Below are 13,163 nucleotides of genomic sequence, written 5' to 3' on the forward strand. Positions count from 1 at the left end.
TAAATAATTTCTGCAAGTATTTTATGTAGTTGTATAAATGATAAAACATTTTTAAAAAATAGTGAAATGCTAAAATGCTGGTGTGATTGAGGGACGTCTTGTGTTTGAACCCTCCACCCGCCCTCGACTTGGTTCGAGCCAAGACAAGTCTGGCTGGCTAGAGATAACTCTCGCAATCAAGTTTCATGGTGACCCGGCTCAAAATCTCTCCAAGTCGAGTCTACACGGCAGTTTGAGTCGTGTCACATAAGAACTACAGGTTGGACAAGGGTAGGGTCTCTTTCAAACTACCCAGATGATTTTACTGGGTTTTTTTTTTTCCAGGTTTTTTAGTATATCCGAATTTGTGTTCAACTACCAATTAACTAGGGTTTCTTGCCAAGAATCTTGAGCAATATATTACACAGCCATGGAGACTGTTTTGCTCTGTGTTACATCTCCAGTATACACCGTGCCATTTGAAGCATTCATGCTCCATGGTTGGGCATGCGAACCTTGGGTTTTGCATCCTGTTGAGGGAAGTTTGATCAGTTAAATCTGGTGATTTTCCTTGATGCTGAAGTTTGAGATGCATTTCTGTTCTCTGCTGAAGACATTCATTCTCCACGAAGTAAAAGTGGCTGGTGGGAGATAGCCGGGTTTAGAATCCTTGGGATATTGTTTGCTTTGTTAGAGATGAGAAAGAGGAGATCTAATCTGCGTTTTTAGGTCTACCATGCTTAAATGACTGTGATGAAACATGTGGAAGAGTGTTTTTTAGGGTGTAGAGCATATGATTTTTTCTCTTCAACTTTGCTACGCTCTCTCATTGTGGATGTCACTAGATGGGCTTCTATTAATAAGGGCATGGGTCTATTTAGACCATCTTTAATCATCATGGATGTTGTTTGTATTTCAAAAAATTACAAAGGAAAATGTTTGAAAAAGCAACAGTTCTTTGCTTTGGTGTTTTTTTTTTTTTGAAAACATTTAGTCCCACATTGGATAGAATGAAAGTTGTAAATGGATTAATATACATTTGTCCTTCATAGACTCCTATGAAATGTGTTAAAGTATGCCCAAGTTGGTATGTATGCGCAAACCTGACACCAGTACTCACAGTATCGTGTGGAACTGCATTTTAATTCGTAATTTTTTGTTTCCACTGCTGTAGTTTCAACAATCAAAGGTATTATTGCAAGGACAGCATTATGTTAATTTATGATTGTTTCCACTGCTGTATTTCAACAATCAAAGGTATTTTTGCAAGGACAGCATTATGTTAATTTATGAGCCCTTGTCCCTCTCGTGATTTTGTATCTTCTTGTTCCTTAGTACTTTTGGATGCGTTTGGTTGAACCAAATATCATGTGGTGAACCAAATATCATGAAATATCATGATTAATCAGTCTAACTTGGTGCAAAATATCACGGAATTTCATAATACTTGGTGCAATCAAATGCACCCCTAATAAAATTTGTTAGTCACCCAGATCCATAGCTCAAGTGGTAGACTGAGTGAAAGATACCTCGTTTCAACACTGAGGTCTTGGTATCGATTCCCTAGAGGGAGTGGCTAACAGTGAAGTGTGAACTGACAGTGGGTGTACTAACATGCTAACAAAAAAATAAAAAATAAAAAATAAAATTTGTTAGTCATTGCAAAAAGATAACTTAAAAAGAACAAAGAAATTTGATTTACTTATTCATTGCATTTTACAAACTCAATCTTTGGGTAAAATCAGCTGATTTCAGCGTCAGGGAAAAGAATCGGCAGGGCAGACTCTCGTATTTGGATTGGAGTCTCCACCTCTTGACTGCAACCTCATCCATCTGCATGAATGGAAACTGGTTAACTCCCAAATGCTTCAAGCAATAAAATAGCTTCCCACATTTCATCTCTGCTGCTCCTACTCTAGCTCCCCACTTACTGCTTCTATTAAATACAATCCTTCTGGATCTTAAACCAATTAAATTTATTTATTTTTTCCTCCTTTTGCTATATTACCTCTCTCTAAAACCTGTATTTTTTTCTTTTTGTCTCTGGAATTCTATGTACTTTGGGTAGCTAGATGTTTCCCAACTAATTGTATTTCGACTATGGTTCCAATTTGAGTTCTGTCCGTTTGACATCTGCTACAGTTGGATCAGATGGCAACTCATTGGTCGTTGTCGAATGAGGTTTCACAGACCCATCCGAGAAATGTCTGCTTCGATTATGATGAGCTTTTGTCGTCCATGTCAGAACCAAACCCACCATGATCACCGAGAGAACTAACGTTGCAGCCCACACCATTCGAATGAACTTCTTCACCGGTTTGCATTGTTCGGAAAGGATCTTGTTGATCGCATCTTTCACTACTTGACAGTCTACCAGGCTTTCCATACCGGGAATGGCATCGAGTAGATTCTGAATCGATCTTGTGTAGGCTTCGATAGTGTTGTAAGTGGTAGCAGGAATGATTTCTCCTGCTCTGCATGTTCCGTTGTTGCCGCCTAAGCAAGCAAATCTTTCCAAGATCTTCAAAAAATGGGAAGAAAATTTTCAAGCATTAGTTACTTGTCGTAGATCATAGATCGGGCTAGAGCAGTGGAGTCTCAGATTCTTAAGGGAATATCACTTGAATTTACCTGGGGAATATCTCCTATTCGGATTGTATTGTTTGGACAGTTTTCAGGTTGGTAAGTGTAATTTGGTGGATCCGAGAACGGGTTGCAGATGCGGGCCTGATTCAGAAGGAATGATGCCGGTGGCGCTGAAATATTGGCATTCACCTGTTGTATTTTCAAGCAAGTCAGTACTTTGCAGGCTATGAGAACTACAAATGTAGATGATAGTTGTCTAACCATGCATGGGTTGAGCCATAGTTCTGAAACTCGGTGACTTGGCCGACTCAACTCAATTCAGCATATTTCCATCACATCTTAGGAAATCAATTTCCTTTTACACTTACAAAAATGATCATTGAAGAGGACTTATTGAGATTTCCTACCTGGTCTATGAGGTCATGGATCCCTGCTTTAGCATCGAGCAGCACTGATTCTGCGGAAAGCAGGTCGTCACAGGGAAGGATCGAGCTCAAGCTGCTGTTACGGGGATCTTGCTGGTACTCCACAAGAGCCGTACACGTGTCGCCTGCAAACCTGAAAACACCATTTTCTTCTGTTAGTACCAAAAAGAAGGAAAAAATAAATAAATTCAGAAGATTTGTTGCTTTGAAGGAAGAAGAATGCTTACTTTTCTAGGAAGAAATACACCCCAAAATACATCCAAAAGAGAAATGTGAATATCCAGCAGAGGATTATAAGCCTGTCAAAAGAATAAACTGATGAGATATCAAAAAACTCGTCTTTGCTAATGCATTTTTCTACTCTAACACAAGCATGATCTTTGACAGGCTGACTCAGACCAACTCATTCCGTCGGTGAATAAGTCATGACTCGCCCAATTCAGGGGCCGACAAGTCCCAGTCGGGTCCATTTTCACTACTGACTCGTGGTGTCAGATGAGTTGTCAATCCATAAACACAAGGAGGGTGATTTGGGTGTTTGAGAGTGGCGAAGGATATTTTGTTCACATGTGAAATATCCAAAACAAATCATTGATCATTTCCATGAGCCTGATGGGGCATAAACTCGCTGGGCTTTGTGTGCCATTGTTTTGAACACATTTTATCCCACACATCTCACTGATTAGAGTTAGTTCTAACTTTAGAAAGATAGGTGGATGGGCCTAGAAAGATCCGACAAATCTCATCCCTTGCCACTCGACCCAGTTCATCTGACCGCGATTGAAATGATTAAACTACGCTTGATACTGAAATACATTGTTGAAGCATAGTGAAATTTCATTGGTTTTTCAGGATAGCACTTTTTACTGGCTTTAAAGATGGTTCTTATGCAATGGATAACAGTCTACTTACAGGTAAAGAGGCTTGCGCAATCGTAGGAATCCCGAAACTGCATTCACAGAATTTTCAGAATTCGAAAACAAAAATCAGGATTTCGGTCCCTAAACGAGGAAATTCTGGTAAGTAGAATGAAGAAGCATCCATTAACTAATGCTCACCTGATAAGGCGAGGATGGCGATCAGATTCAGTGAAACAATGACGGTAGTTGTTGCATACCTGCAAGATGAAGCAGCAAATCAGTTATGATGGCAGAATTATAGATTGGTATTTTGAGCTAAGAGCTAGCAACTCATGGTGTTTTGGTATTGAGAGCATTTCCTTCTTTGGGCCATTGCCTGAAATTACAACAATAGCTATTGTGCTGATTTTTGATTGAATAGTCAGGAACCATACTAACAAGGCGGCCTATTCCCAAGATAGGCCTTTGCATTTATTAGACAGGCAAATGCAATGTACCATTAGCAGGCAGAATCAGAGATAGAGACAGAGAGAGAGAGGTTGCTAAAAAATTACATTATTTTCAGGCCTATGTTGACCCAACGCCTATTCTTCCTTGCTTGTCTTTGTATGTCGGCGGCACCCCTGTTAAGCCGTCGTGATGTGGAATTCAATCGGCCGGTGGGGTCCTCGAGCCCTGCATTCTCCTGCATGGCTTTTATGGCTCCTGTCACCTTGTATATAGCCTCCGCTGCCCCGTTGGCAGTGTCTATGATGATGTTTTTCACCGTAGTCGCCCTTGAATTGAATCTTGCATTGCCACCAAGTACCACTCCAGATGCAATTCTGCATTTGTGACATACAACCAGCTTAGCAATCTCTTCTGTTTGTACATTGTATCATGACACATTCATATAGTATGGCCTGGTTCAAGCTACATCCATATTGGTGGGACACATGGAAAATATATATCTAGTTCAATCTTCATCATTAAAATCACAACCCAAATTTCATTCTGATCGGATGATCCTAACCATCTAACCACTGGTCTTTTGTTCCTTGGATTCGAAAGGGTGGCAATTTTTCCTTTTAACCATCAATTTCATGGTCCCTGCTGTAGGTGGTTAGGACTATCCAATGAATGTAATTCTCAGGTAGCTTGTCCATGGCTATGATCTACCATACCAAAACATGCAGTTCATAGAATATAACTATTGTGGTAGTGCCAGGGGCCCACCATTAGATGTCTATGTGAATGTGGGTCCCATTTAGAAGACCCAGTTCAAAAGCTATGTTGGGTTTGGGCTTTAGTCCATGGGTAGAGAAATTCAAACTTACATGGCTAGAAATGTGAAGAGAAATCCCAGGAGAATGGGCCAGAAGTAACAATGCCTAGTGCAAGTAGTTCTCTTTTGAAGTCTCCTTCTCTTGTTGAGGCAACACATACTCCCGAGTAGAAATCCGGCATATATGACACCTCCTAAAAGCCACAGCGCTGCAACGCCGTACCCATATTTACCTGTGAATGCTGTAGACTGGAGAAAAAAAAAAAGGATAATCATATCAGCCAATCGTTCTTAAAGAAAAACTGCGAACATGGCGAGTGAGAGATATGAGACGCTTATTTAGGTGCGCCTGCCATACATGATCATCGGCTTAGATTTGATCGTTGGATTATTTAGATTGAGCAACTCAGTGGGTTTTACTACAATTGTGATCATTGCAAATAGGTTCGGGGTGGGACCTATACGCGAGTTATTAAACCAGATATGAAAACCAATAGTGTGAAGATCCTACATGAGAGAAGTCTGATGGGTAAGCTTTTATGACTCTCTTTCATATAAATACATGTACATGTCTTAGTCATTCACCCATATAAGAAAGAGAAAACCCTAGTCTAATTGAAAGTTCTCCTAAAGGTGTGAGGCGTGAAAGACCTAACATCCATCAGCTACGACGCAACATCAGGAACGTATTAACAATTAAGCACGTCTTTAAAATTTGAGTACGGAGTCTCCATTATTAATGAATACATGATCTGTTAATTCCACCATATAGAAATAACAACCCTCTCCATGCATGGACCTACCTTAGAAGGGATATTTGTAAGGGCCCATATTCACCCAAAAATGCACTCATCTAATTCTAAGGGGGTGTTTGGCGCATGGTATTGGGAAGGATTAGGTGGGATGGGATTCAAAAAACATAATTATTACATATGACAGGACCTGTTACCATGGGATAAGCCTACTTCCATGATATGTTTGTAATAAGGTGGGATTTGCTCTTTGGTTTGTTGTACATTGAATAGATATACTCACTATCATTTGAAACTATTGAGAATAACACATGTGTTCTATCCAAATCATTCATCTGTTTTGTAACCTCATTTTATCGCATGGGCTTAAAAATGATGCAGATCCAAAACTTATGTGGCCTCAAAGAAGTTTTCAATAGTATGTGTTCAATCCCCACTGCTTTCTATGGTGGGGTCCACTTGAGCTTTAGATCTACCTAATTTTTTGGCCCATGCTCTAAAATTGACTCTTAAAATGGGTGGATGGTGTGGACATAGCCCACACATCATGGTGAGACCTACACAGCTTACTAACATTGAGCGGAATTGGCACAGACCAAATGCAATTCCATCTAATCTACTTCTAAGCTTTTCCATTCTTCCCAAACATTGGGGGGAATTGGCACCAGACCAAATGCAATTCCATCCCACCTAATCCCATGCACCAAACGCCCCCTAAGGTCCTATGTTCACCCCGGGAGACTGCTAAACCTTAGAATCACCCTAGGTGAAAAGTCATAAATACCCTTGTTATGTAATGAAATGACTTGAAAAAAAAAAATGCAGAGCTGTACTGTAATCCAAACTGTCCAAATCAGTCACCCAGCTGTGGATAATGAATAACCGAAAAAAATTACACTAAGATAATATTAACCATCCAATTATTTCCCTTCCAACTTGGACCACTCACTAATTGTATGGTTAGGATTAGAGGTGCAACTTGGGTCGGCTTCAACTTGAACTTAGATTGTCCCAACCTCAACTTTAGTTAGTGACATTCCATGTGTCTAACATACGCTCGTCCCTACATAACCTGACCCAACCCGAGTTGAGTCAAGGTTCAGTATTCAATGCCTCGGGTTCTGTCAGATGAGTAGTGTAATAATATATTTGATCCATCCATAATAGGACCCAATTTGGATGGTCTGGAAAGGTGTACATCAGTGCCATATGTGAGGAGAATGATTCGCCACCATTATCTAATAAATGGTGTGAAACTAACATATAAGTCTATATATATATATATATATATATAGAGAGAGAGAGAGAGAGAGAGAGAGAGAGAGAGAGAGAGAGAGAGAGAGAGAGAGAGCTTACACTCCAATAATGCTTGTTAGAGATATTGTAGCCACCTCTATATTTTTTGAGCTTATCCAAAGGATCAATCCTCACTGTATCAGCTAAGGGTTTTCCTGTTTCTCTACTGTTTTCTCCTTCTGCCAACTTCCTGCCTGAGAGAGAGAGAGAGAGAGAGAGAGAGAGAGAGAGAGAGTAGTAAGATAATTAAGTCACATTAAATGAATCTGAGTCACTAATAATACCTCTCTACGAGATCCAACCGTCTTTCAGGTGGGTCCCACCTGATGGCACTGGCCGAAATTCAGACTACTCCACTGATAAAGTAGGCCGCAGTTTAGGTAACAAATGGATTGCCAGAAAAGCTTGGCCAGGTTTATGTAAGCCTTCCATTTGTTTCTAACATTGTGGCGCGTGTGATGAGAGGACCTGATTTTTCTCTAGGCCATAGCATCTACACCGTGGAATCCACCTGATGGACGGCTTGAATCTCACACTCTTGTTCCAATATCAAACCGTAGATTGAATGGTTAAGGACATACAATCCAACATGTACTTGTCCAAGGGTTGGACGGTTTGGATCGATGAGAATAGTTACAATTTGGGTGGTAGAGATATTTAAATTCCAAATTTCCAGTACAATCTTTACACGTGCGAAATTTTTTCCTACCAGGATGAAAATCTCACCTAGTTCAAAAGGTGTGGTTGAAATCTCCTGGTGCAAAGACTCCCCAGGTGTATAAGCCGTAATTTCTCTGAAGACTGAGGCTGAAAATACCACCATGAATCCTAGAAGCACTAGGAATCTTGTGCATTTCGTATCCATCTTTAAAACTGTAAAATGGTTGGGATGAATTAGAAAAAACTTTCCATAAATAACCCCCTAAAATATAAAAGGCAGAGAGAGAGAGTTGAAATTATCAAATTTTGGAAAAATAGTAATCTATCTTATGAGAAAATTCATAAAAACTTAAAATTGGAATGAAAAATACAAAAATTTCAACAATTGAAGTAAAACAAACACACCCAAAACATTAAAAAAGGTTACAATAATAGCAACAAAGGCAGCAGTAACAACAACGACAACATCACCCACAATAATAATAATAAAAAATACAAGAGAATTCAATAAATTACCCTATAGCCCCTAAAATATATGAGAGAGGAAAATATCAAGTCTGGGAAAAAATCATCATAATGTTTTATTGAAAAAATTCATAAAAATATTAAAATTGGGATGAGAACTACATAGACTTTCAAGAATTAAAGTACGAAAAGACACCCAAAAACTAAAAAAAGGAAAACATAATAATAAGAATAATAATGCATTAATAATAGTAGTAATAACAGCAGCATCAATGCATTGAAGAACTTACCAAAGCTTGAGCAATCCACTCCCCTAGTTTTGACTAGCAAAACAGACCAAAATCCTCTTAATATTGAGAAACCGAATCTCTCTCTTTTCTCAATTCGAATTCCAACCTTTAAAGGCCTTCACAAACCAAACCCAACTCAAACTTCTCAAATAAAATAACTCCAAAGCCTAAAACCCTCTCAAACCCAATACCTTCAGATCCAATTCCTCTCTAACCTCAGCAGAGCTTTCAAGAGTCTTAAATAAATAAATAAAAGAAACCTATGTAAGGAAATCCTCAATGCAAATTCCTCCAACGTCAATGCAAATACCTCAACTTCAGCTTTCACAAGCTTCAAAAAACAACATCCATGTCAAATAAGAAGAAAACCTCTTAATCACAGCTTTTAAATGTCAAAACCCAAGTCAGAAACTTCAATGCTTATCCCTCTAGAAGTCGGAAATTTTAGAATTTCTCAATCCCATCTCTCACATAACATATAAATATAGAAAACCCATGTCCCAGAAATCAATATAAACCTCTCTTCCCTCCAATTTTCAAAATTCTCAGCTCTTGGGGGAGTCAAGAAAGACCCACAAAAACCTCTCTAGAAGCTTGAAGTTTCTCCAACAAAAATGCTCAGCTCTTAATAAATCCAAGAGGAGTTTTCCCAATCCCTTCCTATTATAGATTATGGAATGTATCCTTTCCTCTTTCCTTTTCAACCAAATCCACCATCAGTCAAGAAAGAACAAAAATAAAGTCTTTGTAACGACTTTTTTGAAAATTGAAGTCTGACACATAAAATGTAAAAGAAAAACAGAGTATTTGGGAACGTTTTTCTTTGGGCAGAAAAAAAAAAGAGTTCAGCGAATCGGGTGAAGGTTTGAATGTCTAGAACTAATGTTTCCAAGATACTCGACCATTGTATACTCGGGTTTTTGTTTCTAGAAAGTAGGGCCCTTTTTTGGTAATCCAGACCGTTGGTATGTCGACTCCAATCTTGGATAGAACATAACCAAAATTTTTACTCTCAATTCCAATCAGAAAGTTTATATTTTTTTCTCATAGATAGACGGCGAAAATAGAAATAAAACAACGGTCCACATTCTACTGAAATATCCATAGACTGGTCGGGAGGATCTGCATATTTTAAAGTGGGAGTGTAGAGATGCATGGTCTGGATTTCCTAAAACATGGGTCCCACGTTCGGGAATTGGAAACCCAAGTATACGATGCCAACTAGGTACTCGGGTTTTCAATTGTGACTAGTGGGACCATGGTTCGGTTATCTAGAACGTTGATATGTTGGAATCATACCATGGATGGATATAATCCAAAATCATTATTTAAATTCGAATCTTTTCCCTTATATTTATTGCTCATAGATAGACGGTAAGAAGAGAGATACAGCAATGGTCCACATCCGACTGAAAAAAGGGACTGTATGATATGAAGATGTTGGATTGACAGTACTTCAACGGTGCGATTGGACAGATGAATGCTTTGGATTTTGAAAATAATGGTCCCACTTTTGGGAATTGAAAACCCAAGAATAGCTTCTCAGGAAGGGGATCATGTACCATATAAGGAATTATGGTGGACCCCACACTTACGGGCCCAATGAAGTCCAATCGGGTATATCATGGTGTGGACGCGGATTGCCCGCCAAAGCCTTTGGCGGGAACTTCCTAGGTGGGGTCCACCGTGATGTTTATGAAAATCCACCCGTCTATTCGTTTTTTCAAGATCAGGTGTGGACCCCACATAGCTGCCTGTCGCAGGAAGTTCCTGCGTAAGCTTTGGCAGACACAATCCGCGTCTAGGAAGTTCCTTCCTGCGAAAGGCTTGCGCGGGCAATCCGCGTACGGTATCATATAATACCGTGTCAGAAATTATGTATACGTTGTATTTATACAGTGTAGCTCACGTGTTGCGTACATGAAATCCAACCGTCCATCATATGATTCATTGTATTTTAACCATTAGTCCTAAAATTCAGGATGATCTATGAATCAAGTGGGCCACAAAACATCAAAAAGTGTTTGGGAGGAAATGTGCACCCTTGATTTTAGTGGACCCACCAATCTGTTTTAAGATTCAGGTGAACCTAAGCATCCCCTCTCACACAGTTCCTTATACTGTAATCTATTTGAGTGTTGTATCTTGTCGATTTTTGATATTCAAGGGCAATAGGTTGCAACTTATAGAGTTGGAAATCTAGTCCAGTCGGATTGTGTTAGGGCTAACCTGATTCTATTGGGTTTTGAAATATTCTTGACCCAATCTCAACCAGACTTGGTACCGAGTCCAACATATTTTACCCGATCTGAATCAGGTATACCTTGGATGGATCCGGATTAAGTCTGAACCGGTCAAAAGTACCAAGTCGAGTTGAGTTGACACGAAGTTAGATTAAGGGATGAGAGGAGAAAAAGAGAAGAGAATGAGTATGGTGATAGTGGAACTTGGAAGAGGAGGATAAGCGCGGGAGGGACCGAGTTTGGGTTCAAAGTAGGGTTGGATGCGGCGCATAAGGTTAGAGATACATTGAAACTAGGATTATTTATATATACACACAAATTGGATTTGAGTACGTCCGATTGAGTTTTAGGTTGAGTTAGGTTGAGATACTGAGTAATTGGAATTCATCTCGGTTTGAGTTAGGATTGGGCGAAGCCTCCTCGGTTTGGACCAACTCATCCATTCTATTCAAGTCAAGTTAGATGAATCGAGTCAGCGAGTCGAGTCATCCCGTAAAGCTCTGTGCAACTCTAGTAACTCATCTAATGGACGTACGGCTTAATGGCCTTCATACATCACATGGGCCCCACATCTATCCGGTACCACTCCAACGTGCTCTTACATCATGTGCCCTTTTGTATTAGTTTTACCCATTAACAGAACATCATGAATTTCGGTTTGAATGGGAACACATGCATGCTTCCCACGTGACACGTTGGATATGATGATCTACGGTTGCCTTTTTCTCTAGGAAAAAAAGATGGAAGAGCACCCTCAGTTTTTAGCATCTCTAAGATGTCTCATAGAGTTGGTTGAGTGAGAATGTTGTTGCTAATCATCCAAACTGGTCGAATCATATCAACGGTCTGGATTGCCTAAGCATGTCTCACCAGTACAAAATGAAAATTGCGGACTCTAAGCCGGAGAACGTGTCAATCCAACTCACCGTACACTTGGCATACATGCACCTGCCTTCAAATCCTGCAACCCCACCGTGGATAAGGCCACGTACCTCAAAAATCACACCGATGGAAGATCCAACGGATCAAGTGGTGGGCATGAAATCAACGGTTAGATATAAATGGACAACAATAATTTTTCAAGCTATGTTCTACATGCGGTGGGATCCACACTTAGACTGTCAGGATTACATGTATACCAAAAGCATGTTGCGGGCAGTCGCCACCGTTGAATGACAGGTGCCAAACCCAAATCCGGTCAATAGCAGCCGTTTGACTGTTTCACTTTCCGATTATTATTAATCATCCAACAATCCCATTTTCCAGGAAAATAAATAACAGTTAGATAAACTCCAAAATTTTGATAAACCAACTTCGATAATCACATTGGTATGAACGGTTCAGATCATCAAACAAAGAATCAATTTGAACGGACAAAATTATAAAATCTTAACCCCAAAAACCAGATTGATCGAACAATCCCAACCATGGACACTTGTATGTGAAAGTAGGACCATTGGATAAACTTTATTTTATAACCGTCCAATAAACATCCTATAAATCTGATAATCGGATAATCAAGATAGCGTAACCCTTTTTTCTTATGATACATCCAAACTACTGAAAATAATTTGGACAGTTTAATTTTACTTAATTATGCTCCACGTATGCAAATTTAAGTAATTCCTAAGTAGCCGCGTATCAAGCATCATATTCTGCTAGAGTATCAGAGTATTTCTCTAAAAGCAAAAGCCAAACCGACATTGGGAGATCCGTAAAAACGTGTAGAGGGTGTGAAATGACCATTTTGTCCAAAAACGTTTCGTCGATAAGTAGATTACAACTGTAATTATGAGGAAAAAGAAGGATTAAAGAAGTCATAGAGATTACTTGACATTTAAGACTTCCGTACTGGTCTTCGCCTTTAAGAGCAGCCCTAAAGACTTTTTATTAGTATATTAACAAATAATATAGGCTTTTTAAACTAATAATAAATAATATATAGACTTTATATAAGCTCATTTCCCACCCTTCTTCCTTTGGCTTTACACGTGCCAACATCTCATGCGTGTGGGGGCATCAGAGCCTTTTATAAAGTAAAGCCCATGAAAACGAAAAGAATTAGAAAGAAGAAAAGGGCTGGTGCATTTATCTGAACGCGGATTGCTTACTCGACGGTGCTCTGTGGGCCCCACCATGATGTATGATGATACGTATGTTTTATCCACGCTGTACATCCATTTTGGATCATTATTTTAGGGCATGAGCCAAAAAACTAGCCACACCCAAATCTCAGGTGGGCCACGACACAGGAAAATAGTGGTGATTGAAGGCCCACCGTTAAAAACTTCCCAGCGTCCACTGTAATGTTTATTTGCCATCCAAGCTGTTGATTACATCAAA

General features: G+C 39.5%; 1 protein-coding gene across 1 annotated transcript; it reads right to left on the reverse strand.

Annotated features, from left to right (window-relative positions):
* Window positions 1-1,653: 1,653 nt before the first annotated feature.
* Window positions 1,654-9,277, reverse strand: LOC131240184 (uncharacterized). The gene is made up of 11 exons (XM_058238288.1): window positions 8,578-9,277; window positions 7,889-8,035; window positions 7,223-7,356; window positions 5,167-5,363; window positions 4,405-4,674; window positions 4,049-4,107; window positions 3,903-3,939; window positions 3,218-3,289; window positions 2,973-3,123; window positions 2,611-2,754; window positions 1,654-2,500 (listed from the first exon to the last, which is right to left on the reverse strand). Exons 2-11 carry the CDS (start codon window positions 8,025-8,027, stop codon window positions 2,078-2,080), a joined length of 1,626 nt encoding a protein of 541 aa, XP_058094271.1. The 5' UTR covers window positions 8,028-8,035; window positions 8,578-9,277; the 3' UTR covers window positions 1,654-2,077.
* Window positions 9,278-13,163: the final 3,886 nt, after the last annotated feature.

Source organism: Magnolia sinica, chromosome 3 (assembly GCF_029962835.1).
Source record: "Magnolia sinica isolate HGM2019 chromosome 3, MsV1, whole genome shotgun sequence".
In the NCBI taxonomy this organism is placed as follows: domain Eukaryota; kingdom Viridiplantae; phylum Streptophyta; class Magnoliopsida; order Magnoliales; family Magnoliaceae; genus Magnolia; species Magnolia sinica.